Below are 27,990 nucleotides of genomic sequence, written 5' to 3'. Positions count from 1 at the left end.
GTGGGGCTGTTTTTTTTTCTTTTTGTCTTTTTGGGAAATCATGCTCTAGCACACTAACACATCTTACAACACACACAAAGCTCTGTGCATTCCATTATATTTAAGATTTTTAGTTTTTACGTAATTCTTAAAAATGTTTTTAAATAATTCAGGGTTTTATAAAGTACGCTCTGGTTGAACTAAATCATAAAAAATTGTTAATTGGACCTGTTAACTGAAACTGTTGTATTTATTTATGGGCAAATGAATTTGTCTGATTCTTTATATGTGCTGAAAATCTGATAAGATGCAGTGTGTTCATGTCATGGCTGATTAAGTAAATTAGCTTCCGGTGGAATTTTCTGTAAATATTTTGAGTGATCTCATCAGACCTGCCATCCTGTGGTGTAACATTCTTTCCTCGTCCTCTCAGGGTAACTGTGGAGAGAAGCTTCGTATCCGTCGCGTGCTCATGAACTCTCCTGAGATCATCACCATCGGCCTGGTGTGGGACTCGGAAAACTCCGACCTCGCCGAGGACGTCATCCACAGTCTGGGCACAATCCTGCGTCTCGGAGACGTAAGACACCCGCTGGACATGCTCGCGCATTCTGATCAGCTCGTCATGTAACTTTAACACGTGGCATAGATTTATTACACTGAAAAAACATAGATAGACTGATAAAACTTAACTTTCTGCACTCAGACCTCGAGCTGTTTTCAGACAGAAGTGGACTTTTCAAAGTCTCCTTGGTCTAATGTTAGACTCGGATCTGGGTCAGACACTATAGTCCAGAAAGAATGGACGTTCAGGACTTGGAAAAAGCGGTTTCTCTTCTCGTTTTTGTTATGATACCAATAATAGAATTTTGAGCATTGACTGACAACTTTTCCATAGAAAAGTGGCATGCGTGGTGTCTTTTTAAAAATGATTTACTCCTGCATTTGCATCGAAGCTCTGCGTCGTGCCCGTCGGTATAATGTGCATTCTTTCAAGTGCCAAGTGTATCATACTAAACTGGGTGATGATTAAGGGATTAAATCAGTCCTTTGCGTTTTGTTCTAGGTTTTGATCCTGTACGTGATCATCTTTTTTTTAAAGCATGGATTCTCGCTCCCTGCCACTTTGGCATTTAGCAGAACCGCTGTGTAACATTTTAAAACGCTTACAAGGGAGGAACTCATTATTATGAAGACCTTTAGATGGGTGTGTGTGTGTGTGTGTGTGTGCGTGCGTGTGTGAATAACCCTTTGCCTGCTCTTGTCTCTCAGCTCTTCTCCAGGGTGACGGAGGAGAAAGCCAAGCAGGCAGAGCTCTACCTAGTGGGCATGGTGTGTTACTACGGCAAACACTACTCCACATTCTTCTTCCAGACCAAGATCCGGAAATGGATGTACTTCGATGATGCGCATGTCAAGGAGGTAAAAGTTGTTCCTATAATGAGACCACGGTCGAATTATTTTCAGTGCACATTCTCTCTCTACTGATAATGTCTTTGTGCTCATGCAGTCTGATGTCGGTGTGTGATGTTGGTCCGTGCGCAGCTTTCCATGCTTCAGTGGATAGTTGGTTTATCGTGCATGATAATGTGTGTGAAATATGTGTGTGGGAGGTGGGAGGACCGTCTAGCCACGCCGTTGCATTTTCTTTGGTCATCGCCTGGTTTCTGAAGAGAACTTAACAGAGTGTTTGGGTTCCACTGTGTAGATGAAGTAATTAATATTCATCACACTTAAAATCCATTTGTACAGCAGACACCTGACTTTAATACGAACTGATTTCTTTGACCTTTGTCGTAAGTGCTTGTTGTAGAGCAGACAAGTTGCTCTCGATCCTAAGTGTGTCACATGGTCACGGCGTTCACGTTGCCTGTACCTCTGCTAGAAACTCAAAAACTTGGCAAGAATTTTCAGAAATGCTGCTTCTTCTATAAAAAAAATTACAGCAAGTACTTCCTGGGTTCATTTATGATGGAGATAAAAGCGCACAAATCTTTTCCTGCAGGGCGGAATCCTGGGGTTCATTCTCCTGGTCTTATACAGTGTACTTTTTGTGCATGAGGCTGGGATACAGTGTCAATAACGCACTTATCCCAGCGTTTCACTAGTGCTTGGGATCCATCAAAGTAGAAAGTTTTCCCAGTACACCAGAGCAATGATCAGGCTGCCTATTCCATGTCTGAAACACTGGCCTCCCAGGAACTCCTTTAATGGCCCAAACATGTGAAAATGGCTTGGAGCGAGGTCAGGACTGTACAGGAACGTGGCAATAACTCCTAGCCGAGATCCTGTAATGTGTAAGTGGTGATCGTGAACGATTATACCTACAGTTCCCACGGACAGAAGTATCTTTCACAAGTTAGCGACAATTTATCCATCAATTCTGCAGTGGGTTTTAAGACACCTCAGCCAGGATAGTCATCCACGGCAATGCAACCTACTTAAAAAATTTTGGTTTGCATCAATCAGTTACATTGTATCAGTTGATTTTATGCCTTTATCTAGAAGAAATTTCATTAGACGTTTGACATGACTGTCCCTGGTAAAACTAATCCACTCTAAATATGGTTACAAAAATGTATTGATTTCATTTTTGTTGTAAAGAATAAAGAACAAAATCTTATCTCATTGCATCTCGCTTTGGGATGTTTTTAGATGCATCACTTGATCGTGACCTCAATATACAGTAAAATAGAGCTGATGAGAAATTCAGCAGGAAAAAACGATAGAGAGAGGTTTAAATCGAGCCTTAGTCATGTACCTTCATGAGCAGATGAATAATGGGCATTTTGAAGTCAAGTACACTGTGGGTGGTTAGGAATATTTATATAAAGAATTCTCGCTGCTGCTGTATTTAAACAATGTAAAGGGAAGGTAAAGGTTTTAAATACCGGATTAAAATGTCTGTATATTTTTGCACTTTAAACCGTGGAGAGCAGAAGAATCAAGCACACAGTAAGAACATATTCCTCAGATGTGCAGTCGCAGGGCGGTTCGATTGATCGGATACATGCTGTGTGGTTTGGAGAAACTTTAATCCACCCCTTATACCCCGGTTTTTAAGCCTGTTATTTGATCCAACCACAATAGCAGGGTGTAATTCAAACCTGACAGATGGCCACTGGCACATCGTACTCACAGTCAAGATGTTTTGCTGCGGCAGAGTATTTGCATGTGTAAACAGCCGTCATGCCTCTTTATTTCCCCCTGTAATTGCAGGTCACCTCAGTGTTATTTTGGGACTCATGACCACATCTAATGAGATCAACACGGTCAACCCAGTCAAGATTAGTGAAGAAGTATCTGGCTATAATGACTCATTTACCAAAGAGACAGAATGCTCACATTGACTGCTTCATGGTCCATTCGTTCATTCCTCCATCTTTTCATCCATTCATACTGTATGCACTTTTTCATGTATCTACCAGCATTGGTTTTTGGTGCTGGTTGTTGCCTTGAAAAACATCGTTTATTAACAGCTACTAAAGATCTTTTATCTATGTTTTAACTAAAGTGTCAGGACTGTTTCTCTAGCAACTGTTTTATAATTAAACACACAAAAAACAACTTTCTGACTGATCAAGGTACAGTAGAGCACAAATATATCTCTGTATATATTGCTAAAAAAAAGAAAGAACAAACTGCTAGTTATTGTTGTTGAAGGGGGGATTCAATTCAGTTTTATTTATATAGTGCTTTAAACAATGGTCATTATCGCAAAGCAGCTTTACAGAATAAAAAAAAAAAAATATATATATTATATATATATATATATATTATATATATATATATATATATATATATATAGGAATCAATGACAAACACAAAGAAGAAACATTGAAAGGAACCAGACTCGACATGGGAACCCATCCTCATTTGGGTGATATCAGAGAGCAGAGATTGATCAGCAGTCATACTGAATGTTAGGTGGCTGAAGGTTCAGTATGACAGAAGGGGTGTTTAAGTTAATATGGAGTCCACTTTTGTTATTGGAGGCTCAGATACAAAACTGTTTACGGGAATTTCAGTCCTGAACTATTGAGTCACAAGCCATCACTGGATAAGCCGAGTCCATCAATTAAGACCAATAAGATGGAACCATCCCTAGTCTCCACACACATCCCAAACAGACCACGCCTTCATGGAACGAGATCTCCAAGTGATGGAGGGCGTCAAACAGATCCGGAGGGTAGAGGGGGTCTGGAGCGCTGGCAGCTCAGGAGTGGCATGTATAGCTTAACAGAGAGAGAGAGAGAGAGAGAGAGAGAGAAATTCAGTATGGTCACGGGTATATTGATATGGTATATTAAGTGCAAGCAGGGACCCCAGCAGGGCAGTACTGAGTCCGGAGGTGTAGCTCAGTGGTTAATTCAATTATTATTTAAAGGTCCCAGGTTCAAACCCCTCCTCCACCCATGTTGCCCCTGTTGAGTCCTTGAGCAGGACCCTCAACCCCCAACTGCTCAAATGTATAATGAGGTCAAAATGTAAGTCGCTCTGGATACGTGTGTCTGTTAAATGCCGTAAATGTAAATGACTATGACAGAATAACCAAAATTCAGTGGAGAGGGTTAAAAAGGAAAGATAATGTTATGTATTTATGGCATTACTGTACGTAAATCAGCATAAACCTGTCTGTCACAAACTGCTTGGAAATATATATAAAAAAATACTTTTTTTTTTCACCACACCATAAACACAAAATTAAGAAGAATCGAATCACCAAGAAAGCCAGTCGGACCTTTATTCTCTAAAAACATACCCCCGCTTTGGGTTCAAGCCTAGCATGGCTTCATTTCCGCAATAACATGCAGAATCCAGGACAGTTGCACGATTTTTCCTCGTCAGGCGAATGTGAGTCACAACTGTTGCTGTACAAAAGTGCACTCAAAACAAGGATATCCCGCTATTGTTTATCCTCTCCAGCTGGACAGCAGCGGGGTGTGGCTTCAACAGGGACACACTGCCACCACACTTCATACACTAACCCATACTCTCTCTCTCTCTCTCTCTCACATGCGCACACACACACACACACACACACGCTCGCGCGTCTCACATTCTTGTTCATTATTCCCGGACTGTTTTTCCGTCCTGTCTCCGCATGACTATGGAAGGAGCAGAGAAAATGTCAGTTTAGGAAATCCGCCTCAGGGTAAGGTCTCGTTAAAAACCGATTTTTCTTGTCTAGCTTCTAAAAAAAAAAGTTTGTAATTCCGTAATGATTTCGTCAGCTTGTTTGTACTAAAAGCTTTTATTCCATGCGGAAACGTCCAGGTTTGAGCAGAGTTCGAAGAATTCTGCAACACCCTGAATCTTTCTCTCTCTGCCTTTTTTTTTACAGATTGGGCCGAAATGGAGGGATGTGGTGTCTCGTTGTATAAAGGGTCATTACCAGCCGCTCCTGCTGCTCTACGCTGACCCCCGCGGCACCCCGGTGTCCGTGCAGGACCTGACGTCTCGCTTGGACCTTCACCACTACACCAAAACCTACTACGACAGCGAGGACTCTGGTAGATGACTTAATGCATGCAGTTCCAGATCACTAATGCAGCCTGAAACTGATTTGGATAAGCACTATATATTTTGGATAATCTGCTTTAGTTTTTTTTTATTCAGACACCATATAAATTTGCATCATTAATGCAGAATCCCTTCCAGGCGTGCTGTGTTTAAATAAATAACACTCCTTCTGAATATGATGCCATAACTCACTTTATTGTACTTCTGCCTTCAGCTTAGTCTGTTGCAATTTTCTTTTCTTTTTTTTTTCAGGTCGTGAGCCGTCCATTTCGAGCGACACGCGAACAGACTCGTCGACGGACAGCTACAGCTACAAACCTTCCCACTCGCACCATGAGTCCATGGCCTCGCACTTCTCGTCGGACTCCCAGGGAACGATCGTGTGCAACTCCGAAAACGCCGCGTCTCACAGCAGTCTAGACACTACAGGTCCGTCCAAGCACATCCACACACGAACCCATGCACACATCATCAACATGGAAAAAAAAACATTAGATATAACTTGTGCAAATGCCTAGTCCAAACATGTCAAATAGAAGTTTGGCTATATAGAATAGAAGTCATATGTATATTCATATAGAATTGAAGTGTAGCTTTGAGCAAAGACTTAAGTGAACAGCACTGTCGCCTTGCACCTCGAGGGTCTGGGTTTGAATCCCTGCCTCGGGGTCTGAAATTTGCATGTTCTCCTCGTGCTTGGTGGGTTTCCTCTGGGTATTCCGGTTTCCTCCCACAACGACCCCGTATTCAGGATAAAGCAGAATAAATGATGATGGACTGTGAGTGACTGAGAAACTCCTTTATCAGTCACTCACAGTCCACGGTTAGTTTTCTTCTTATTGTGTGTTTCAAAGGCCCTGACAGCGAGCCCGCTCAGCGCCACACGCCTAGAAAAAGTGGGACCACAGATAGGAAGAGTGGAGCGGTGGACAGGAAGAGGAGTTCCAGCCGACCGCGCCGATTCGACGAGAGAAGTCGAACCTCAAAGTCCGACGAGGTGTCCTCTGCAGGATACCACAGCGAGGGTATGCAGCTTCACACACACAGTAGATTAGTGCAGCGGGAAAGCTCCATCAGGAAGTGCAACATGACACTAAGCACTAAAATGTGAAACCGATAACAGTTTGAGATCAACTTCCTGTTAGTAACCGAGTTAACTTTGTGTAAAATGGTGGTGTATCCGCATTACTGTTACTTTTATTAATCCCTGCTCTTCCTGTATATTATGATCTCAGGTGAGACCCTGAAAGAGAAACAGGTTCCTCGGGGGACTCCTAAACCTAGTTCGAGCCGTCTACGGGACTTTAAGGAGAGCATGAGCAGCATGATCCTGAGCCGGCCGCTATCCGCCGACAGCACCAGCAGCGAGTCCAGGTCCAGCACCGGTGGAGGACGCTACAGGCCGGCCTGGAAACCGCGCCGGGACACTCTCAACATAGACAGCATCTTCAACAGAGAGAAACGCAAGCAGGCCGGCTACGCTCCACTGGGCACCGTGTTGCCTGAGGATAGCAGCCACCAGAGTGCACTGACAGGCTCGCTGGATCAAATGCGTTTCGGTGCGACATCTGCATCCAGAACGCTACCATCAACTCAGGGCAAGAGGATGGACCCTCCTCGGCTCATCCAGAGGATGGAGAGTGGCTATGAAAGCAGTGAAAGAAACAGCAACAGTCCTGTGAGCCTGGACATCCCCATTACAGAGGGAGCTGTGAATGGATCACACAGGTATTAACTGTAACAAAAAAATGGCTGAGTTATAAAACCTTCATATAAAATTGGCCTTTTTCATTAGTGCTGCGCAATAAATCATATAAAATATAAATCGCATCTTTGTCCTGTGCGCAATTAGTTTAATCGTAGAAGTCTGCAGTTTATTGCAGGTAATATTTTTTATGTAGAGTTTTGTCAAAGGTGATAAATAAATAACGGCAAACATCCTCTTAATGAGATCATTTGTGCTGTTATTTGATGTGATTTTTTTTTTTTTTATAAAACCGTTCAGCTCTCGTTGTCCATTTTTGGATGTTTGCAGTCAGTAAGTCCACAAATTTATGTCATTGAACTTTTGCACATGATGTTGGGCCAGGGGTAGCTCAGTGGTTAAGGCGTTGGATTACTGATCAGAAGGTTTCAGGTTCAAACCCCACAACCACCAAGTTGCCACTGTTGGGCTCATAAGCAAGGCCCTTAACCCTCAACTGCTCAGATGTCCTAAGTGTATATGATGTCATGACTTCTGTTCGGCTTGGTCCCGCCCACTTCTGGATGGCGAAAGGGACCTTACTTACTGGATGCCAGTTAAAAAAAAAAAAACACATTCAAAACCAGTCATGGTACCACTTTCAGCAAGAAGACACATCTGATAATGTCCTCTTAAACTACACTTTGTCTTCTTAGCAACTGTTTCTAAGTCATTCCGAATTGCATCTGAGATTGCCTCTGTGTTGTTCTTTTCATGGTTAACGTGTGCTACAAAGCTAACTAGCATCTAACAAGTCTGAATTCCAAATCCCTCTTTAACTCCTGATCAAGGGCACTACTTTGTGTGGGGAACATATTTGTACACCGTCTGAGGTCATCATGTTATGATAACAAATCAGACTTCTGATATGAATATCCTTATTACCTTTTTCATTTACTTTCACACACTTTTTTTCTTTTTTAAATAAGTTGTAAAGTCCTTTTGGAAAAAAAAAATTGTAAAAATCAACCAACATATTATTGATACCAAATTGCAAACTGTTTTTGAATTGTGCCAAAAGTGGATTTATAGCGTTTTGCAAAATGAAATAATATTCACACCTGTATACCAGAACATTTTAACATTCTGTTTTGGTAATTCTGCTTTTTTAAAACTTTGTCACAGAACGCATGCACAAATGATTCTTTATCAGTTTGCAATACTTATTGCTTTATTTAAAATAACTTTTTTTCCCCTTAAAACCAGTTTTTTTTTTTTTTTTTTTTTTGCTGTATACGTGCAAGATATTTTGACCAGCTTTTATATACTAGAATAGGTTTATTAGAATAAGGTTTATTAAAAGTAAAACTGCAGCTTGTACAGATTATATGTCTTCTTCATGACCCAAATGCGTTCAGGTAGAGATGGTTGTGCGCTAATATCAGTGCAGCTTTACTCAAAGAAGTTTTCTTGCAGCATGTCACGATTACTGTAGCGCACATTGCCGAGACACCTACTGATCCTGAGTTCTCGCATGTTTCTCCCAGTGTAAAAGACGCGGGTTTGATGAAGCCCCCCTCCGGTGACGGCCCTGCTTGCAAGAGTGGACAGAAGTCGAAAAGCAGCAGTTCCCTCCTGCTGGATGTCAAAGCCTCAGTCAGAGGAACCAGTCATACAAGTTTAGGTGTGTAATCTGAAACGGTGTCTCTTGTATTATGGTGTTATTTGAACATTATTTCTGTTTACTTACGTTTAAAAGTAACTTGTGTGGATATCCCTTTGTTCACGTTTTTGCATGTTCAAGCAAGCGCAGATGGCCGAAGCGAGCTGGACGAGCTCCAGGAGGAGGTGGCACGTAGGGCAAGAGAGCAGGAGCTGCAGAGGAGGAAGGAGAAGGAGAAAGAAGCAGCCATGGGCTTCAACCCCAAACCCAGCAAGTTCATGGACCTGGATGAGCTCCAGAACCAAGGTCAGAGTCTAACAGTGCTAAACACTAGAAGAGCTAGTGGCATTTCTGGGGCTTTGCTAATGCTTGGGGTTGCCAGTGCTAGTGTTTGTGGGTGTAACATTAACCAGTAGCCTAGCTCTCACCACATTGTGTTGTGCAATGTGCGTGTTTGTGGATGCTTGCATCCACACGTTGATGTGTAGGTGTGGTGCGGGTGTCTGGGCTTCAGCATGATGCAGTGCATTGGTGTGCGTCTCGTCTGCAGGTAAAGGGGACGGCTTTGAGCGGTGTGTGCTGGACGCGGAGGCTCTGTTAGATCAGTCTCTGAGGCTGGAGCAGGCAGGCGAGGTCGCTGCCGCGCTCTCTGTCGTAAACGAAGCAATGTGTAAGTACCACTAACCTACCTTCAAAGTGCTGAGCTCCACATGCGCCATCTCCACCATGTGTTTCTACTGTATGTGTGTGTGTCTGTGTATGTTTAGGCTATTTTTGGTGGAATGCATTTTCAAAAATGATAAGCTGTGCATCTTACCATCATCTCATTGGTCATGAGCAAAATATCTCAATACATCTAGTTCTATACTATGTTTCTTTCAGACGGCTAGTCTCTGTAAGCCCTCATATCCACAAAGGTTAACCCACTCAGCTTAATGATTTAGTGCTGAAATAACGTAAAATCAGCAAGTGGAGTCAGTTCTTAAAAGTATTGAAAGTAGGAAAAATAGTCAAGCATAAGTTTGAGTGACTTTAACAAGAGTCTAATTGTGATAGCTGGGTCAGAGCATTTTCAAAAACAGCATGTCTTGGTTGATCTTCCCGGTATGCAGTTATTAGTTCCCACCAGACATACCCCACGAAACAGCAACCAGGGAACCAGAGACGGAGTCATGGGCGTCTAAGGCTCATTGATGAACGTGGGGAGAGAAAGTGGTGGTTCACCATCAAAAGCTCCCTTTAAACAGGATGCTCAGTTCTCAGTTTCTCAGATATCTCAGTTTCTTTTATATTCAGTCGATGGCCGAGTGTATGTCTGTATATCGCTTACCTGGGTAGGAGATGACACCAGGGTGCACTATGGGAAGAAGGCGAACTCTGGGCAATGTTCTATTAGGAAACCTTAAATCCTGGTTCATGTGGATGTCACTTTAACATGTACCACCTACCTAAAGATTGTTGCTGACCAGGTCCACCCCTCCATGGAAACGTTGTGGCCTGATGGCAACGGGCTCTTTAAACAGGATAATCCGTGCTACTAAACTGCATTCCTTTTCAGGAATTGTTATTCGGGAAGGTTAGTGGTGTTGACTTGGCCTCAAAACTCTCCAGATATCAATCCAATCGAGCATCTGTGGAATATGGTAAATAAGCAAGTACTATCTATGAAGGCCCCACTTCACAACTTGAGTCGCGGTGGGCCTGGAGCCTATCCCAGGGCACCTGCCGGTGTACACCACGAACAGGGTGCCAATACGTTACAGTGCATACACATATTATAGACAATTTGGGAACGGCAGTTAACGTAATATACATGTCTTTGAACTGTGGGTGGAAACCAGAGTACCCGGAGAAAACCCACCAAGCACGGGGAGACCATGAAAACTCCACGCACTCAGACCCCGAGGCATGAATCGAATTCAGACCCTGGAGGGGCGTGGCAACAGTTCTAACCTCTACACCACCACGTCGCATATCTCAGCTGATGTTGCGAATAAACATTAAATCTGGATTCTGTCGTTTATCAGGACCAGTGGTTGGCCCATCTTTTCAGAAATCTAAGAAGAGCTGATTTTTTTTTCCCTATGAGTATAAACTGTTCACAAATGTAAGAAATTTAAATGTATTGGTTTAATAACAACCACCGCATGCTCAGTTAACCGAGACTAAAAGAAACATCTTAAATATTATAACATTTTAATTAGGACTCTGATCTTTATATGGCATTTTATATATATATATATATATATATATATATATATATATATATATATATATATATATATATATGAGAACACTGCTTGAGTTGTTTCTCTGCCCTGCACCTTGCCTTAACATCATCACTAGTTGTCATAGTAATTCTCCGGGAAGCTGAGTCACTGCCATAATCCTAAAGTTAGCTTTTCACTTTTGGATGCCTGATTTATTTATTTTTTTCCCCCTTTCATCTTCTTGTATCTCATTCCTTCTTGATTTTCTTTATCTTATAACATGTTTGAAGTCAAATAAATCCCAGCACACCCTAAACACTTTTATAGAATGTCAAGTTACAGGGGGAATTTCTCAGAGTGTCTTCACGTCCCTGCTGTCATATGAATAACATGAGCCAATTGTTGGCATGAGATTGGGGCAGAGCATATCTCCATGGCAGCCTCGTTTTTCATGCTTCTTCGGGTGTTGGGGGAGGGGGGGTGTCCTGGTTTGTAAATGTCAACACTTGTCTGTGTGTCTTCCCCTTCATCCACTTTATGACTCGTCTCTCATCGAAACGCTTGGTGTGTCCAGCTTTTGTCTTCATGTATGAATGTTTAGGTATTATATCCCGACGGACACACACATGTGCACACACTTTTCTGTCTTTCATATCGTACGTCATGTTACCTCAACCTTAATCCTATGTCTGTGTTCGACAAGTTCCCCTGTGCACTCGGGCAAGTCAGGTGGAGTGAAATGTTGGAGAAATCCTTATCGAGTATTCCGAGCTCACAGGAATTAAAGCTTAGAGGGATTTTCAGATAGAGGGATTTTTTTTTTTTTTTTTTACCCTTTTGATTCAGACTGCTGTTTATTTTAATTTCATTCCATGGCTAAATGCAGCTCATTTTAATTTTTACAAACTTTAACATTCATCATAAGTTTCTTTGTTTTTTTTTTTTTTTTTGGTTTTTTGGTTTCCTGAAAGGTGTTGCAGTTAAACATTTGTGAAAGTTCAAAGGGATCAAATTGATCACAAAACTCGAATCAAATCAGGTTTTCCGTTCCCTTTCCTTATCCTGCTCAGTGTGATATACTTCAGCTGTTACCAAGCATATGTTTGCATGCATCCCATGACAAATCTTTATTTATTTATTTATTTATTTATTTATTTATTTTTGTTTTATAATTTTCTGCATTTTTTTTTCATTCATTTATATATTTTTTTTGTTCCTTTCTTTCATTTTGTGTTTGCTGCTGAAGCCAAACTCAGGCATGCCATGCATGAAGGCAGTGCTAACGGGCAGGGCAGGACAGTGGCTGAGGCTCGGATGCAAAAGTGTTTGAGGAAGGCGCGAGGCCTGCAGCAGCGCATGCAGCAGCAGGAGAAGCAGCAACAACAACAACAACAACAACAACAGCAGCAACAACAACGACAGGAGGAGAAGGAGGAGGAGGAGAGGGAGGAAACGCAGGAACAAAAGCTGCCTATCAGGTACCTGCTGCTGGCTCTGATGTGTTGTGCGTGTGTGTATGGACACACTCCAGCAGGAACGCCCGCACGTGCACCTCAGTAAGCAAAGACGAGCCGCCTAATTAACAGGCAGCAGATTCGCAGGAGAAGAATAATGGGAGAGTGACCTCAGGTTTTTTTTGCTCTGTTGGGTCGCACAGGGGACGGCATTACATCGTTTATGTAGACGAAGAGGCGTGTTTCCACTGAGGTTCTCAAACTAGTGTTATGGAACGACAATGTTTTGGGAACACGCGAGTTCCTGGTCTGAATAAGACAAGCAAAAAGTTAAGCTAATTTTTTTTGATGCAGAAAACTTATGCATTGCTTGTAAAATATTTATACAAAAAAGCTTTTCAGAATCGCGTACTAGCTAAACGCAGGCTCTTTGAACCAGTTGGTTTTTCTGTTGAACTTGCGTTAGACTAATCAGCGACGTTTGTTTTACCAAGACACACACTGTTTCTGTTTTTAGAAAACAGCAGCTGTGTGATTTTTGGTTTCTTGGGTGTAACTGCACTAGAAGTTCTTGGATACTTGCAGGGGAAACGCGCCTAAACACTGAACAATAGACTAGACTAAACCCCATTCGCTGCCAGGAGTTTAATTGGATGTACTGTAGGTGTATACTCGTTATTGTTCAAGTGCTCATTTTCCTTTTTTTGTTTTTATTTTATAGTGAACAGCCTGTCAAGATCCAAATACTTCTGACAGATGCTCAAGAGGAGGTTGTGGATTCGCTCTCAGAAGCTTCCTTAGGCCCACCCCTACCATCCCACATAATCCCCCATTCCCCAGCTCCATCCACGTCTGATCTCTCCCACTCCTACTTCAGAGAGAGCCCTGAACGTCCTCCATCCGCCGATAACAGACAGCATCAACACACTCGCTCAAACTCACAGGAGCGTCCCCTTGCCTCAGCCTACACGACCTGTAAACCCGGTGCCAGCTCTGTATCTAGGCCCACGGTAAACGGCGCCGCCCAGGTGCCTTCGTCAGCCAGAGACAGACCTGACGCTCACAACCATCACCCACCCATGTCCCGGAGCTTCAGTGTCCCGCGTTCTTCCACTTCCTCCGATCCCTACAGCTCAGAGGAAAAGCCACAGATGCTCCACTCACAAAAGTCACCACAGCGCCCTGACACCACTCCACATACGCAGAGCTCCATGTCATCTTTCCCTTCATCCCCGTGCCTCCTGCCTCGCTCCACCTCACCGGCCAGGCCCATGCCTGTAGAGCGCTGGGCTGAAAATGTTACCAAATACTACAATTCCCAAACAGCTTCGCAGCAATGTGACTCGTCCTGTGAAGAGTCTGAACTCGACTCGCTGTACCGAGCCAGCTTGCGGGCTCCCAGCAAACCACGGGGCTCCTGCGGGCCCAGTCCGCATCCCACTGGGAGACAAGGTATTGATTTACCTCCTGAAAAATAGTAAAGAGTTAGCGAGGTATTCAAGACGCAGCTCTTATTATAAAAAATAATACATCTAAGATCAGGAATTATTGGCATTCTGTAATGTCTCTAAGTGGGGGAGAGACGAGGATTAAAAGAAAAAATATTTTTTAAACAGCTTTGTATACAAGTATAGAGTCAGACATGACACAAAGGTCTGAGTAAGGTACAGGTCTGCTGTTTAACAGTGCGGCAGCATTGAAATCTCTTCCCGGGTCTTCTGGCGGGGGCTTTTACTGCTCTCAGAATCCAGACGACCGCTTCAGCCACGGAATCAATCTCAATGCCATTTAATTCAGCCGCAGTACAGCTTTGCAGAAATCCGGATGTAGATTTAGATCTTTCATTGAGCAAGCCAAAGGGGATTGTGGGAAGGAAGAAAGAAAGGAAGAAGGAAAAATACATTTTCCAAACTCCTCTGGGTGGCACCAAAGGATGGGGTTCCAGGTGTAGAAGAGTAAAGACGGGCAGTAAGTGCAAGTGTGTTGAAGGGATGGTGAGTTTGATCATATGGTATTTCCAGTCGATCCGGGGACGAGTCCAGGTTTTAGGGAAACAGCAGCAGTGTTTGAAAGTGTAAACAAATACTCCGCTATGTTGTTGCGTCCTACAGTACGAACATGCAAAACCATACAAATCACAAAAAAGTCCCATCGGTGTTGCTAACTGCTCGAGTAACAGAAGGTAGACACAAGTTTATCTTGTTTATAACATTTGGTTTAAATTCTAATACACACTCCCATCCCCAAAAATAAAATTTAATTCGACCGCCTTTAGCTTTGATTGCGGCCTGCAAGGTGGTGGCCGATTCATGCACGGAAATGATTCCTCACCCGAGCCATTGTGGAGGCTTTCCCATAATTCCCTGGTCACTCAGGTAATCAGCTGACTTTATTGTAGTACTACATAACAGGGCTGAGTCTAGACCTGACCAACTGAAGCGCCCCCAGATCATAACACTACCTCCAGAGGCTTGTACAGTGGACACTAGGCATGATGGGGTGCATCGCTTCATCGCTTCCCTTCTTACCCTGACGCTCCCTAGTGAACTGAAGTCTTTTTTGCTGATTAGTTTCACACAGTCCCAATCTTGAGTTCACATCACTTTGACTAGGTTTAGCTTCAGGAGACGTGTTTATAGCTACTCTAAATTAAATGACGATAGGAGCTTTCTTAACTGTTTTTACATTTAGGAGTTTGGCAGACGCTCTTATCCAGAGCGACTTACATTTTTTATCTCATTATACATCTGAGCAGTTGAGGGTTAAGGGCCTTGCTCAAGGGCCCAACAGTGGCAACTTGGTGGTTGTGGGGTTTGAACCTGGGATCTTCCGAACCGTAGTCCAATGCCTTAACCACTGATCTTTCATTTTTAAAACCGGCTACAGTTTTTGAAACTGAAAATTTTGCAGTGATGAATTAAACACTTGCTATAAGCATATTTAATCATCAATAAAATACACTCTAGTTACTTAAATCCACCGTGTTGCTCTTTCATCAGTTCTGTCTCGTCAGAAGCTGTGTAAAATTTTAAGGATGTGTGTTTTTTCTGAGTGACTATCCTGAGTGTGATCTCCTCTGTGCAGGTCCTGCTGCAGCACGCAGACTCACATCTGGACACTCGGGCTCACTCGGACGCTCCAAAACCCCGACTGCTGAGATCGAGAGGAGTGCTTACAGAACACCAGAATACATCAGCACGCCTCCACACAGAGTGAGTCATTCATGTGTGTGTGTGTGTGTGTGTGTGTGTGTGTGTGTGTGTGTGTTTCAGTGAACATGAATTCCTGCACAGCTGTATTTCTGCCTTTGGCACTGAAAGGAGTGATAATGCTCATTTATGCTCATCAGGGTGTTAAATTTCAACTGCATGTGTTTTGCATGTGTTGTTTTTTCCCCAGCCTGTTACACCTACGGTGCGTGACGTAGCAGCGAGTGAGGATCAGATGTACAGTGCTGAGAATCTGCGTCGTATCTCTCGCAGTCTGAGTGGCACGGTCATCAGAGGACGAGCAGAGAACCCTGTTCCCTCTCGCAGCTTTGTAAGTTTTACACACAAACACACAGTATTCATGAGATTATACCGTCCCTGAAATTAAGTATAATGTTTATATACACTGTATACACACACGCACACTCGCACACAAACAGGGTGTCACAAAAAAGTTGGAAAATGAAAGTTTTAGTCTCTTTAATCAAAATCCCAACAACATATTTAAACAGATATAGATTTTATAACCAAGGCTAAGGTTAACTGTAGCGTAGGGATTTCCTTCCCCCAAATGTGAACATCGTTGACTTTTATATGCCATTCAGATGAAATGTGGCCTCATCAATGAAAACAAGGATTTTAGAACTGCTGAAGTTTCTGTTGCATTGCAACACCAAAATAAATGTAAAGCATTAAACTCTTTAATAAAGTTTGACATCATTAGGGCGGTGTTGTTAGACTATGAAATGTCACATTTTTTGGGACACCCTGTATATTACAGCTCTGAGAAGGAAAATATTAGAGCACTGCAATTTACTCCTGTATACTTCTGTAATGTCATCAGAAGGAAGATGGATGGTCACACAGCATCAAGCAAAGCTGAACGGTTTGCTTTTTTAGCAAAAAGAGTGGCATAAAGTTATCAGCAAAGTGAACAACTGCTGGAGAGCATGCCAAGACACATGAAAGCTTGTAACTGCAAATCTGGGTTATTATTCCACCAATACTGATTTCTTAATGTCATTTAGCCAAAGCATTGACACAATTTGTTTACAAATTATTGGCATTTAGTTTTATTTGAGTTATTAACGCTCTGCAAATACTGCATGATCTTGGATCATTATGATGTGTTGTGATTTGCACTTTAAATGTACACTCCAAATAATAATAGTTATATTTTGAAATTAGGGGAAATATTATCAGCACTTTTTTGCAAAAACATTTCATAAAACTGTGCATCTTACTAATACATGCACCTGTAAGAAAAAAACCCTAAAGTGATTATTTTGCAGTGGTCTCTTATTGTTATCCAGAGCTGTCTATATATACAGTATATACTGTAGTCCCGCAGGTGTGTGTTATGTATACTCCTCTACTCCTCTACTCCACTGTCTTGTCTCTCTATGCATTTATCTGATGTCTTGGTTAATCCACACATTATTATTTTTACATTATTTGGTTCCATTCTGTAATTTTTTTTTATATCTGAGGATGCAACAAATAGCAAGAATATACGCAGAATATAAAAAGTCAGTTAGTTATAATATAACCTTATGGTCCAGAGGGCCTTTGGCTTGTGCGTTCAGCACAATTCCTTTTTTTTTTTTGGGGGGGGGGGGGGGGGGGAATAAGCCGTTGGCTGAATGCACAGTACCAGTCAAAAGTTTCGACACGCTTTCTAATGCAATGCTTGCTTGGTTAGTGGTTTATTTCCTACACTCTAGAACAATACTGGAGATTTGAAAACTATTAAATAACACATGGCATTATAAAATTATGTAACAACAGCCACAACAGGCGGTTGATATTTTAAGACATGAAGGTCTGGAATAGTTCTTGCAGGAACAGTATTGTGTCAAGTGCACTTATAAAACCCATCAAGCACCATAATGAAACTGGCTCTCATAAAGACCATCACAGAAGCGCGAGACCAAAACTCACCTCTACTGCAGAGAAGTTCATTTTTTTTTTTCCAGTTACCAGCCTCAGAAACCACCAATTAACAAGCGGCCGTCATGAAGCTTTACAGAGCAGAAGTAGCAAATACGTCCTAATATCAATAGTTTTTTTTGTATCCTTTTAAAGGACCCGCCACCACCGAGAATTGCTAAGCATGTGGACCCTCGATTCAACCCTCGCCAGTCCAGCACTTCCCCGCATGCCTCATCCGTTACCCACAATCCTTCGGGTTTCACCCACCACTCCGAGAACCTGCATCCACGTCAGCAGCAAGCTCTCCTCCCTCCGTCTCCACTGCAGTGGCCCGCTCGAGGACAATCAGGTAACCATGTGACTCCTGGGCGCTGGCGCATCGCATACACACTATAGGATTGGCATGTGTGTGTGAGACAGAGCAGCTGTCATGCCCCAATGCTGTTAATCTCTGTCCTCATCACATCTACAGTAGTAAAGTCAACTGCCGCACATTGACGCACTACATAAAAGTGTAGATCAGCTTTTATAGCTTTTTATATTTCATACATTTTTATAAAATGCGATCTCTATTAAAGATCACTTCCTTTAATCATTTTCTTTTACCTTTTCCTACAATTATTAACCGAACAGCCAATCAGAGTGCTCATTGTCCTGTCTACGTCTAAAAGCTGATTTAGCCTGATCAGTATGTAGCACTGAGGTGACTTCACTTAAACTTTATGTAAATGATCTAAAATGTTTATCCTTGCTTGCTTAGTGTCTGCCGGAGATCCCCAAAAGGTCGACAGGTTTCTGGCTGTGCTTGATCGGGGTGAAGCTCAGACCTACAAAGGCTCCAACAGCGTTGCAATGAGCTATGGGACCCTTCCTCGGGCACCCTGGAGATCGGCTCCTCCCGTGCAGTCCGTGCCTCGGGCCAAAGTCGGACATGCTGCTCATCCTGATCCCCGGACCTACGCCGATCCCCGCTATGCCACCCTGGCTCACTCGGGCCACTCAATGCCTGCTAGCAGAAATGTGGCCATTTCTCAACACCAACCTCAGCATGCCAGCTTACCCAGACACCTGCAGTATGTGCCCACTGCCCAGCCCATGCGTATGGATATGCCACCAGAGAGAAACCTCAGGAGTGCTGCTTACAGGACAGGTCACCCGGATGGCCAGGCGCTCAGGCCCCGACGTGATTCTCACACTCAGCTCTGTTCCCTGTGCCAGCAGGCTCCATCTGAACCCATGGGCAACTACTGCCAGGCCTGCATCGCCTACAGAAACCACTACAGGCAGGCCAACTGAGCAAATTGGAGCACCACTTCATGAAAATGCCAGCATCATGTCACATGATCATTTCTCATACACACCTTCATACATACATCTGCATGAGAAGGAGTGGGAATGAAGGAGAGTCGTACACCAGCCTAATCCTTAGTTTCGCTTCCTGCATCCATCTCCTTCATCCTCCCCTGTTGGTTGAAGCCTATTTTTTCTTTTCTTTTCTTTTTTTTTTTTGGTCGATGAAGAATGGCCTCAAACTTCGCGTCGGCACTGTGCACATCATGACGGCTGAAGACTGTTTTAGACTCTGGATTTAGATTTCTCGCTTGTGTTTTATCGACTGAACACAATAGGAAGAACAGAATCCGTTCCTCGAATGACCTGCCAATGTGATCGGTGTTTAACTACAGTGTTTTGGTAAGAGTGCATTTTTATGAGGACAAAAAGCACAAATTGAAGACAAGACTTTGAGACAGAGCTTACTATTTTTGGATTACTGAACCACAGGTCTGGATTATAAAACTGTTAAAAATCCTCATTTTATTTTAGATTTCTGAAAATCATCTCGCATTCTAGAATAAGCAGAGTGATGTATATTATATTTAAAATTATAAAGTTAAATGTTTAGAAACTATCGTGATGTGTGAATGAGTTGAAAGCAGTGCAGTAGAAACGTTGGGACAGGGACGAGTGGTGGAGCGAGAACATTTCCATTTGTTTTGTGTTCTAGCTTCATGACATGCCAAGTGTCTCCTTAAAAAACACTCATGATGGAATGGAATTGATTATTTCGGTGTAAAAATACACCCACTTGTCACATGAATTATTATGAGAGGATTTTAAAGCGGAAGGCATTATAAAAAATAAAAAAAAGAAGTTTTTAAAATAAACCAGAACCAACAGTGTTAAAGTCACAGGCGTACCGGGTACAGCAGATAAGAATAACACATGAAACTTTATTTGCTTAGCATTAACGCTGATGAAACATATTTATTCCAGTCTTAAAAACATACGCTGCGTCTGGCAGGTATATACATTTTGTATTTTTTTATTATTGTTTTATTTTATTTTATTAAAACTCTGCAACGTAATCACAACCAAAGCTGTGAAGTGAGCTGAGAACGTTGCATCATTTAGATTTAAGACCTAATGCAAAAAATATACTCAAAGCAGTCAGAATATAACTACTGATTACTTCAGTGTTTAAGATCCAGATATAGTCCATTTATGCAACAGCATGGCTAAAACAGATTCAGTTCAAGGAGAAACGTTTCTAGAGCTGCCTGAGAGGCGTCCCTTTCGCCCTGGGTGACTCCGCCCCCTTCGTTTAATCATAATTTGCATGGTGAGTTGCCTTCAAGGCAAAATGCACAGAGCTGAACAGATCTGTTCCAACTGCACCAGGAATATAGAGACAAAACGACATAATGTGCAGCACAGAGGATGACCATCACTGCCATCCACTGGGTTAGGAGACGCCCTTGAGTATCACAAACTGCAATTAAGTACGTACGTCCCTCTGACCTAGAACCATATTTCTTGGATTAGAATGGGTCCAGTGTATATTTTAATACATGATCAAAATTCCAGGGAATTTTTTTTTTTTTATCAGATATTGGAATATCATTTCTAGCTGATTAGATGCAACCTCAGTGTACAGTTTAATTTGATTCGAAATCTTCAAAAAGGGAAAATAATAAAAAATATATACTGTATATATTAGTATTTGTAATAGGAATGCAACAGTAATAAAAAAGAAAGCTTTACTGATATATAGATGCACATTTTGATTTATCTCAGATTTCTCAGTACTTACAGTATTGACCCATGAATCTTACTCCAATTTTTTTTTTTTACTTGCTCTAGACGTATGCTAGATCATGATGGAAACTAAGGCATTTTAACAAACGCAGTGGTTAAAAGAACCAAATCATTCTTCCTAAGATGCGTAAAACCTTACTACGTGTAATATGTGTAACTTCCTGGTGCAGTGAAGAGCAAAATCTGACCAAACTATCATATTAAGGTATTGGTTATGTGTAACAGCAAAAAAGACAACCCAAATCGATTGTTTAAAATCTGACGTTTGCTCTTAAAATATCCATTATACTTCAATATTGCAAAAAACACACACATTAGAAACGTCATGACGTGAAGTATTTTTTCCGGCCACCGCATTATCCCACCCAAACTCAGTATTTCATCTTATCCCATGTCGGAAAACGTTGCACTTAATGGCATGATGTGGTGGATTCAGCGAGCCACAGCCACTAAATGAATGCTTTAAACGTTTTAACAGTCATGCTTAAAAACCGTGCAGCTACAGATGCTACAAAGTGTATATGCAATGTCGCAAGGCCTGTGTTCATATAACTTAATACCGTATACTAGCCTGAGATTTGTGATTTTTGCTTAACTATGTTAATCCTGGTTTAGTGCACTTCACAAGTGTTAAGTTAGGAAGTGTAATTCTGTTGTAATGTACATTTCCCATTATTATGGGAATAATTCAATGTTTATATGTGTAACTGCATAATCTATAGATCTATATATAAAATTTAGTCATATATATATATAGTTTTCTATACTGTACTGATACTGAATATATAAATCAGTATTTTCCTGAAGTACTGACCTCTATAAAAGTGTAATTAATTATACACTTACATATAAGTTTTTGGGAAGGAAACCGGGCTTGTTCGGTTTCTCTCCTCGCAGTCAGTGGGACATAAGAGCAGAGACAAAATGATCAAACTGGGACCTGCTTTAAATTAAGTTTGCAGTGGTTCTTAAACTTTGTGCAGCCAGGGACTCCTTACTGTACCTTCACAGTACAGATTTATTTATAAACACAGTGCTAATATTCAAATATAAAATTGGTTATTATGTACAGTAATAATCTGACTATTGTTTTTTTTTTTTATATAACTGAACCATCGACTGAAAGGACACAGTAGATTTAAGCTTGGGCCAAGTTGCGTTTTGAATTATAGACGTCTTTGGTGTTGTCCCTCTTGAGACCCAGATGTTATACACCCCAATATAACATGAGTTTCACTTAACTATACTGCCTGGCCAAAAATAAAATAATCACAATTTCAAAAGGGTCAAATTATTGAGCTGCATAAAGCAAAGAAAACCACTAAGGAGATTTGTTATTGGGTTAAGAAAACCTGCAAAGGTAGTGCTGAACCATCACTTAAACACTTGGCCATCAGAAAACCACTTGTTACTGAGATTAATAGGAAAAAAGGCTTAGATTTGCAAAGGATCATAAAGATTGGACTCTGGAGCAATCAAAAATGATCATGTGGTCTGATAAATCCAGATTGAACCTATTTCAGAGTGATGAGTGCATCAGGGTGAGAAGGCATCATGAATAGTGCCCACTGTACAAGTCTCTGGAGATACAGCAGGGTTATGATCTGGGGTCGCTTCAGTTGGTCAGGTTACGTTATGTGGCATTAAAATAAAGTCAGCTAACGACCTGAATGTTTGTTCCAGGACTCAAATTGTGAAAGTGTGGTTCTAGGAGCATAAAGAAGCATTTTCACACACGAACTGGACCACATTGTGTGATGTAATCAAAGCTAAAGGTAATTGAATTAAATCTTAGCGTGTACATTTTTTTGGCCAGGCAGTGTATATATCTATATATCCTTGTGCACTCCTTATATGTGGACCGTTGGGTATAACTTTTTTGCCAACCTATTTCTGGTTGTTCTTATAAAGTTATCGGGTGATGATAAAGAGGAACAACGAGGAGAAAATTCAATGTACTCTAGAGTCCAAGTCTCAGGAGGTTTAGAGGAAAAAAAAGGTCTGTGCGCAACCTGGTTGCAAAAAGACCCAAGTATGTTAGCAATCTGATTTTACATCTGTATTTTTTTTCTTTTATGCTATAATCAGAATAAAACGTTTCCAAAATTGTTACCTTATATTATGTAGGAATTAAAACAGCATCCATCAGTTACAATCTTATCCACTTGTTATAATGGTTTAGAACTAAAAAGAAAGGAAGTGCTATTCATGCTTCTATGAATTTGCCTGTTGAATTTTTTTTTCTTTTGTTTTTTTTTTCATCTTCACGAAAATCAGGAGACTCTGCTGACATCAGAGACACGTTTCAAAAAGGGAGTCTACTGATGTTTGATTTACACACAGCGAATTAACATGAGAACGTATTCATAAATATCATATCTTTTCTAAAGAGTTTGGTTTTTCAACAAAAACGCACCAACAAACCCTGGCCTTGCTTTAATATGTCCCGGTTTGAGAACCACTAGTTTATGGAAATGCCTTTTCTGCAGTTTGTCTCATGGAGGAAACGTGAAAACGTTCTAAAAAGCTGAACGGTCTGGGAAAATGAATGCTGGATTTTTTGCTTTAACAATTTGTAATTTAAACATGACATCAGTAAATGCATTTAAATGTTCAGTAATAGTTTGAAATCACTATAAATCTAATTGAAGTTAAAAGTCTAGTTTTTCCTCAGTGATTTAAAAAACAAAGTCTAATTTTGTTGTATGAAGGTAAGTATTTTTGCATTGCTCTTGCTATTTTAGAGACTTTTTTTCCTGTGTAAGAAGTTTAACATGAAGTCGATTTTTGCCAGATGTATTGGATACAGTACTGTATGCATTAGTCAGCTGTCTGTTCGCTTTTCTCTTATTTTTTTTTCTGCAAATGAAGTGAACCAGACAGGGAAAAATTGAATAGTGTAAATGCATATGTATATAAAGATATTCATAGCCTTCAGTCTTAAACATGGAGATTAATTCTAGTTTGAATCTTGTTTGTATATGCTGTGGTAGAAACTGGAACTGGTATTTTTGCAATAAAGAGTTATTGTTGTGCTCTAGTGAGGAGCGAAACAGAAATGCTTCCAGCGTGGATTTTTTAAAATTAATTTTTTGTTTTTTCTTTAGTAAAGGTGCCCAAATGCAATTAGATTCAGCATGTCGTTAGAATCAGGTTTTGCATTTGATATGTAATACCCATTGACACTTTCCTGCTCCAGAATTCCCCCTTCTAGCATGTTGAAACTATTTTTCTATGATGTTTTCTTTCACAATCATAAGATTTTTTTTTCTCTATTCAGCACACAAGCCTGCGCAGGCATAAATTTCATTTAAATAAATGTATTAACTTTTTCCTATGTAGTCAGAAATAGTCATTTTTCTTATCAAGCCCTTAAGCCTGAAATAAAGCTGATTGAATGGGACAGGAACAGAGAGGCCTGGAGCCGATGCACAAACTGTGTGCTTAATTCAGAGTCTGTGCTTATCATTTAATTACACCTACTGTACACTCAAGCGCCAGCAGTGTTACTGAGCAAAATGCTGTTAAAGTTGTCTCAAGTAGCAGAGGTAAATATTGCTTTGAAGGAACAACCATGTAGATGAGTGTATGTGTAGACAGAACACTTGAAAGCAATGCAATTAAGGGGTGTGATGAAATACTGTACCAGAAGCATTATGGGGGGTTGGGGTGCGGGAGAAATGAGTCGGCCTCACCGGTTTTAATTAATCTGTCCGGAAGCACAATAATATAAAATGGCTGTTCTGTAAAGCTGTGCTGATGGTGAGTAATCCTAATTTCGGAAAATTCTCAACAAAACACAGTCCAATAACAACTCTGAGAGAAAAACGTCCAGGATTCCCCTAGCGATTTAAAAGCACAAACATTTCACGTGTGAAATTCATTTCCATAGGTGCAATGACAAGATTTTTGGATGACATGATGGCAGTTTTGGAGAAAGGGGAAAGATTCAGTCAAGTGGATCTGTATGCTTTACGTTGTATATTCGTGTTAAAGACATACCTTTGGGATCGACTCCACACCAGGCGTTCTCACCTAATATACCTAAAAATTGCACGTCTTATTGAATTTATTTCCATCGAAAATAAGCCATCAATTTTATATAAAGCTCTTAAGTGTACATCAGCACCAGAAATTCTGTGAATAGTGAATAGTCCAACGAGTTATTGTGTGTAACCCTGGAATAGGGTATTTACTCAGGGTAATTTTGGAATAAAGAAATTTTTTTGTGTTACTGTGAAGTGTGCGGAATGAAGGTGTGAGATTGATTTTATTTAGTAGATTTCAAGTGCAAACTCACAAGTGCATATTAAAAAATTTACAGTGCCATCTGTTGAATTTTGAGATGAACTAATGATTTTTTTTTCAAGGTCGAATTTTTATGATATATGGACATTTCCCATTTAAATTTCATAGTAGCATATCTTCTCTTCTGCGATTAAACAAAGCCTAAGTTATCTCATGCTTAGCCAAATACCTGTGAAAACCCCATTAAAAATTTTTATGTGACGTGCACAAACAGTCAAACAAAAATATCTAAAACTTTCTATTACTCATCTCATGTACCCACAAATGATTTTTTCATAAATATCTTCAATGCAGAGAGTTTACACAATACAGTTTTATTATAGTTTAAGTATATATAACAAAGGTCCCTGTGCAAGTTGTTGCTATAGAAACATTGCACACCTTAATATAAACTTGTGATTTACCTTACAGCTGGTCCTAATGTAAATAAATTTGTATGTAAATTCACTTATAACATGTTTTTCACATTGCTTTTCCTACTTTAATGGATTATATAAAGGACTGTGGCATATTATAAATATTATTATGGCAGATACAGTGGAACCTCGGATTACGAGTAACATGGTTTGCAAGTGTTCCTCAAGAAAAGCAAAGATCTTTTATGAATTTTGACTTGAAAAACGAGCAAGTATTGGTTTACGAGTACCGAGTATCATGTATCACGCATGCTAATTCTTGTTTCGATGCCGAGCGTCTCGTGATCACAACTGAGCCAATTTTTCTCTTTCTTTCGCTGCGGAATTGTGGGTAATCGTCTCTCCTGCTCAGTCTTAGTGCGCGACTGTCACTGGTATAATTAACATCCGTGCACACGTGTACAGTTTACTACAACACTGTGACCATGTTAACCACCAATATTTAAATGTGGAGAAAGGTTTACTGTGTAAGATGAGAAGGGTGAGACGGGAGGGGCCGATTCTTCCTCTCTGCTTACTTTAGATTCACACACACACACACACACACACACACACAGCGCCTACGCGCATGAACGGAAACACTTATCTGTCAGGATTTATTTTTACTTTTTTTAAAGGTAAAGTGTGGGTTTATTAGTTTTATTTTGACTTTATATTTTGTATTAATTATTTTTATGTATTTATTTTTTGGGGCTGTGGAACGAATAATTTGAGTTTCCATTATTTCTTATGGAAAAATTTCCCGCTCCCGCAACGAATTATGCTCATAATCCAAGGTTCCACTGTATAAAGATTTTTGTTGTTGTTGCTAATTTGATTGCTCAGTGTATAACCTAAGTATAAATTTTTTTCAGCTCTCTATCCTAATGTAAGTGGCGCTAAAGAAGATTAAATAAGGACTAAAAACAGATAATAAGATAAATTCTGAGCTCTGTAATTGCTTAATTTAATGACTCCAGTACGTGCAACCCTGCGATCATGAATCTGTAACCCCCCAGACATGTCAACATGTAAAATACACGACATAAAGAATGTCTGTTCTGAGACTACAGAGGAGTCCTAACCAGTATTAGTGACGTCTACGTACTGCATACAGTACATACACTGAAGTGTAATCCTTAGTTACATAAGAAAGGGTTTGCAGCTAAAACCTGCAGTGTTCTTCTAATACCAACAGGTGATGCTGTCCTCAAAGTCTGAGCATTATGTTTCTCTAATCAACACAATAGGTTAAATTACATTTTTTGCAATATTATTGATCTTTTTTCCTTTTGGTTGAGCATAAAACACTAAAATTAGATTCCAATTATCTATTTGCCTCTTTCCTTAACTTTTTAAGGGAAACTACAACTTGGATTCTGTCACTCATTTTTCTTCCTAATGTGTTTCAGCATTTTTGAAATAGCATTGTACCAGTCCAGAAATAACTAGATACAAAAGAGCTCCGTCAAGACAAAAATTGCTAATCAATGCAGCACACAAGTCATATAAAATTACAGCTGACTCCATAGCAAAGCATGTCTATGAAACTGTTTAGTCTTCCACATCATTTGAAATGTTTAAGAGGAAGCAATTTGAGTAAATTGGTGTAATGTTGCAATAAAATGAGAAATCAAAAGAAATAATGAAGCCACTGTGATCAATGTAGAACTCTTGAAATGACAGAATTACATCATGACAGATGACAACTTACTACTGTTGTACAATGTGCCTGATTAAGATCTAGATGAGTTCTTGTCTGTGCTGTTAAGTACACATCTCCAACACTAACATTAGATGAAAACTACACTAAGTGACTATTTTTATCTGGAAAACATCAATATTATTATGTTGAGTTTCTCTTTTCACTCAAAACAATTCTTTGGAAATGTTAGAAAATTCATTTAAGATACTGCTCTAAGTTGACATGATTGCTTTATGCAATTATTTAAAATGGGGATGTTTAAGATGTTGGTGGTACTGAGGTGCTACTGTCCTTTCAGTACTGTGCTGGCACCTGAGCGAGGATCGTGGCTCTGTTTGGGAGCATGGCTCGTAGGCCCACAATCGCAGAACCCATGAGCAGAAGAACCTCAACAGGCTCTCAAAAAAAGAGACAGAGAGCTTGTTTGAGGTACAGTGGAACCTTGGATTATGAGCATAATTTATTCCCGGGAAGCGGGCTTGTGTTTCAAAACACTCGTAAACCAAGTTAAATTCTCCCATAGGAAATAATGGAAACTCAAATTATTCGTTCCACAGCCCAAAAAATAAATGCATAAAAATAATTAATACAAATACAGAAACATAAACAAGAAATCTCTCTAATGACGCTTGATTGAGCAACACACTAACAAAATCACTGCTGTAAAGTAAAAATAAAACAAATTAACCTGCACTTTCTCTTTGAAAAGAATCGCAACAGAGCAGTGTTTGTGGGGGTCTACGTGTGTGTGTGTGAGAGAGAAAGACGTGTACACACACAGACACAAAGAGCAGGCTGACCCTTAAGCAGAGAGAGAAAATGAATCTTTAAC

General features: G+C 40.6%; 1 protein-coding gene across 1 annotated transcript in view; it reads left to right on the top strand.

Annotated features, from left to right (window-relative positions):
* Window positions 1-23,803, top strand: part of usp54a (ubiquitin specific peptidase 54a) — a 45,035-nt gene extending 21,232 nt beyond the window's left edge. The window contains exons 7-21 of the mRNA XM_053502391.1: window positions 413-559; window positions 1,252-1,401; window positions 5,324-5,492; window positions 5,755-5,931; window positions 6,357-6,527; window positions 6,738-7,230; window positions 8,734-8,870; window positions 8,991-9,155; window positions 9,400-9,519; window positions 12,306-12,537; window positions 13,235-13,965; window positions 15,598-15,725; window positions 15,913-16,053; window positions 17,808-18,003; window positions 18,415-23,803. Of these exons, the coding sequence (XP_053358366.1) occupies window positions 413-559; window positions 1,252-1,401; window positions 5,324-5,492; window positions 5,755-5,931; window positions 6,357-6,527; window positions 6,738-7,230; window positions 8,734-8,870; window positions 8,991-9,155; window positions 9,400-9,519; window positions 12,306-12,537; window positions 13,235-13,965; window positions 15,598-15,725; window positions 15,913-16,053; window positions 17,808-18,003; window positions 18,415-18,950 (3,693 nt within the window). The 3' untranslated portion in view covers window positions 18,951-23,803. The remainder of the gene's footprint in view (window positions 1-412; window positions 560-1,251; window positions 1,402-5,323; window positions 5,493-5,754; window positions 5,932-6,356; window positions 6,528-6,737; window positions 7,231-8,733; window positions 8,871-8,990; window positions 9,156-9,399; window positions 9,520-12,305; window positions 12,538-13,234; window positions 13,966-15,597; window positions 15,726-15,912; window positions 16,054-17,807; window positions 18,004-18,414) is intronic.
* The last annotated feature ends 4,187 nt before the right edge of the window (window positions 23,804-27,990 follow it).

This window comes from Clarias gariepinus, chromosome 8, assembly GCF_024256425.1.
Source record: "Clarias gariepinus isolate MV-2021 ecotype Netherlands chromosome 8, CGAR_prim_01v2, whole genome shotgun sequence".
In the NCBI taxonomy this organism is placed as follows: Eukaryota; Metazoa; Chordata; class Actinopteri; order Siluriformes; family Clariidae; genus Clarias; species Clarias gariepinus.
The sequence above is the reverse complement of the archived record's forward strand: the minus strand, read 5'-3'. Positions and strand labels throughout refer to the sequence as shown.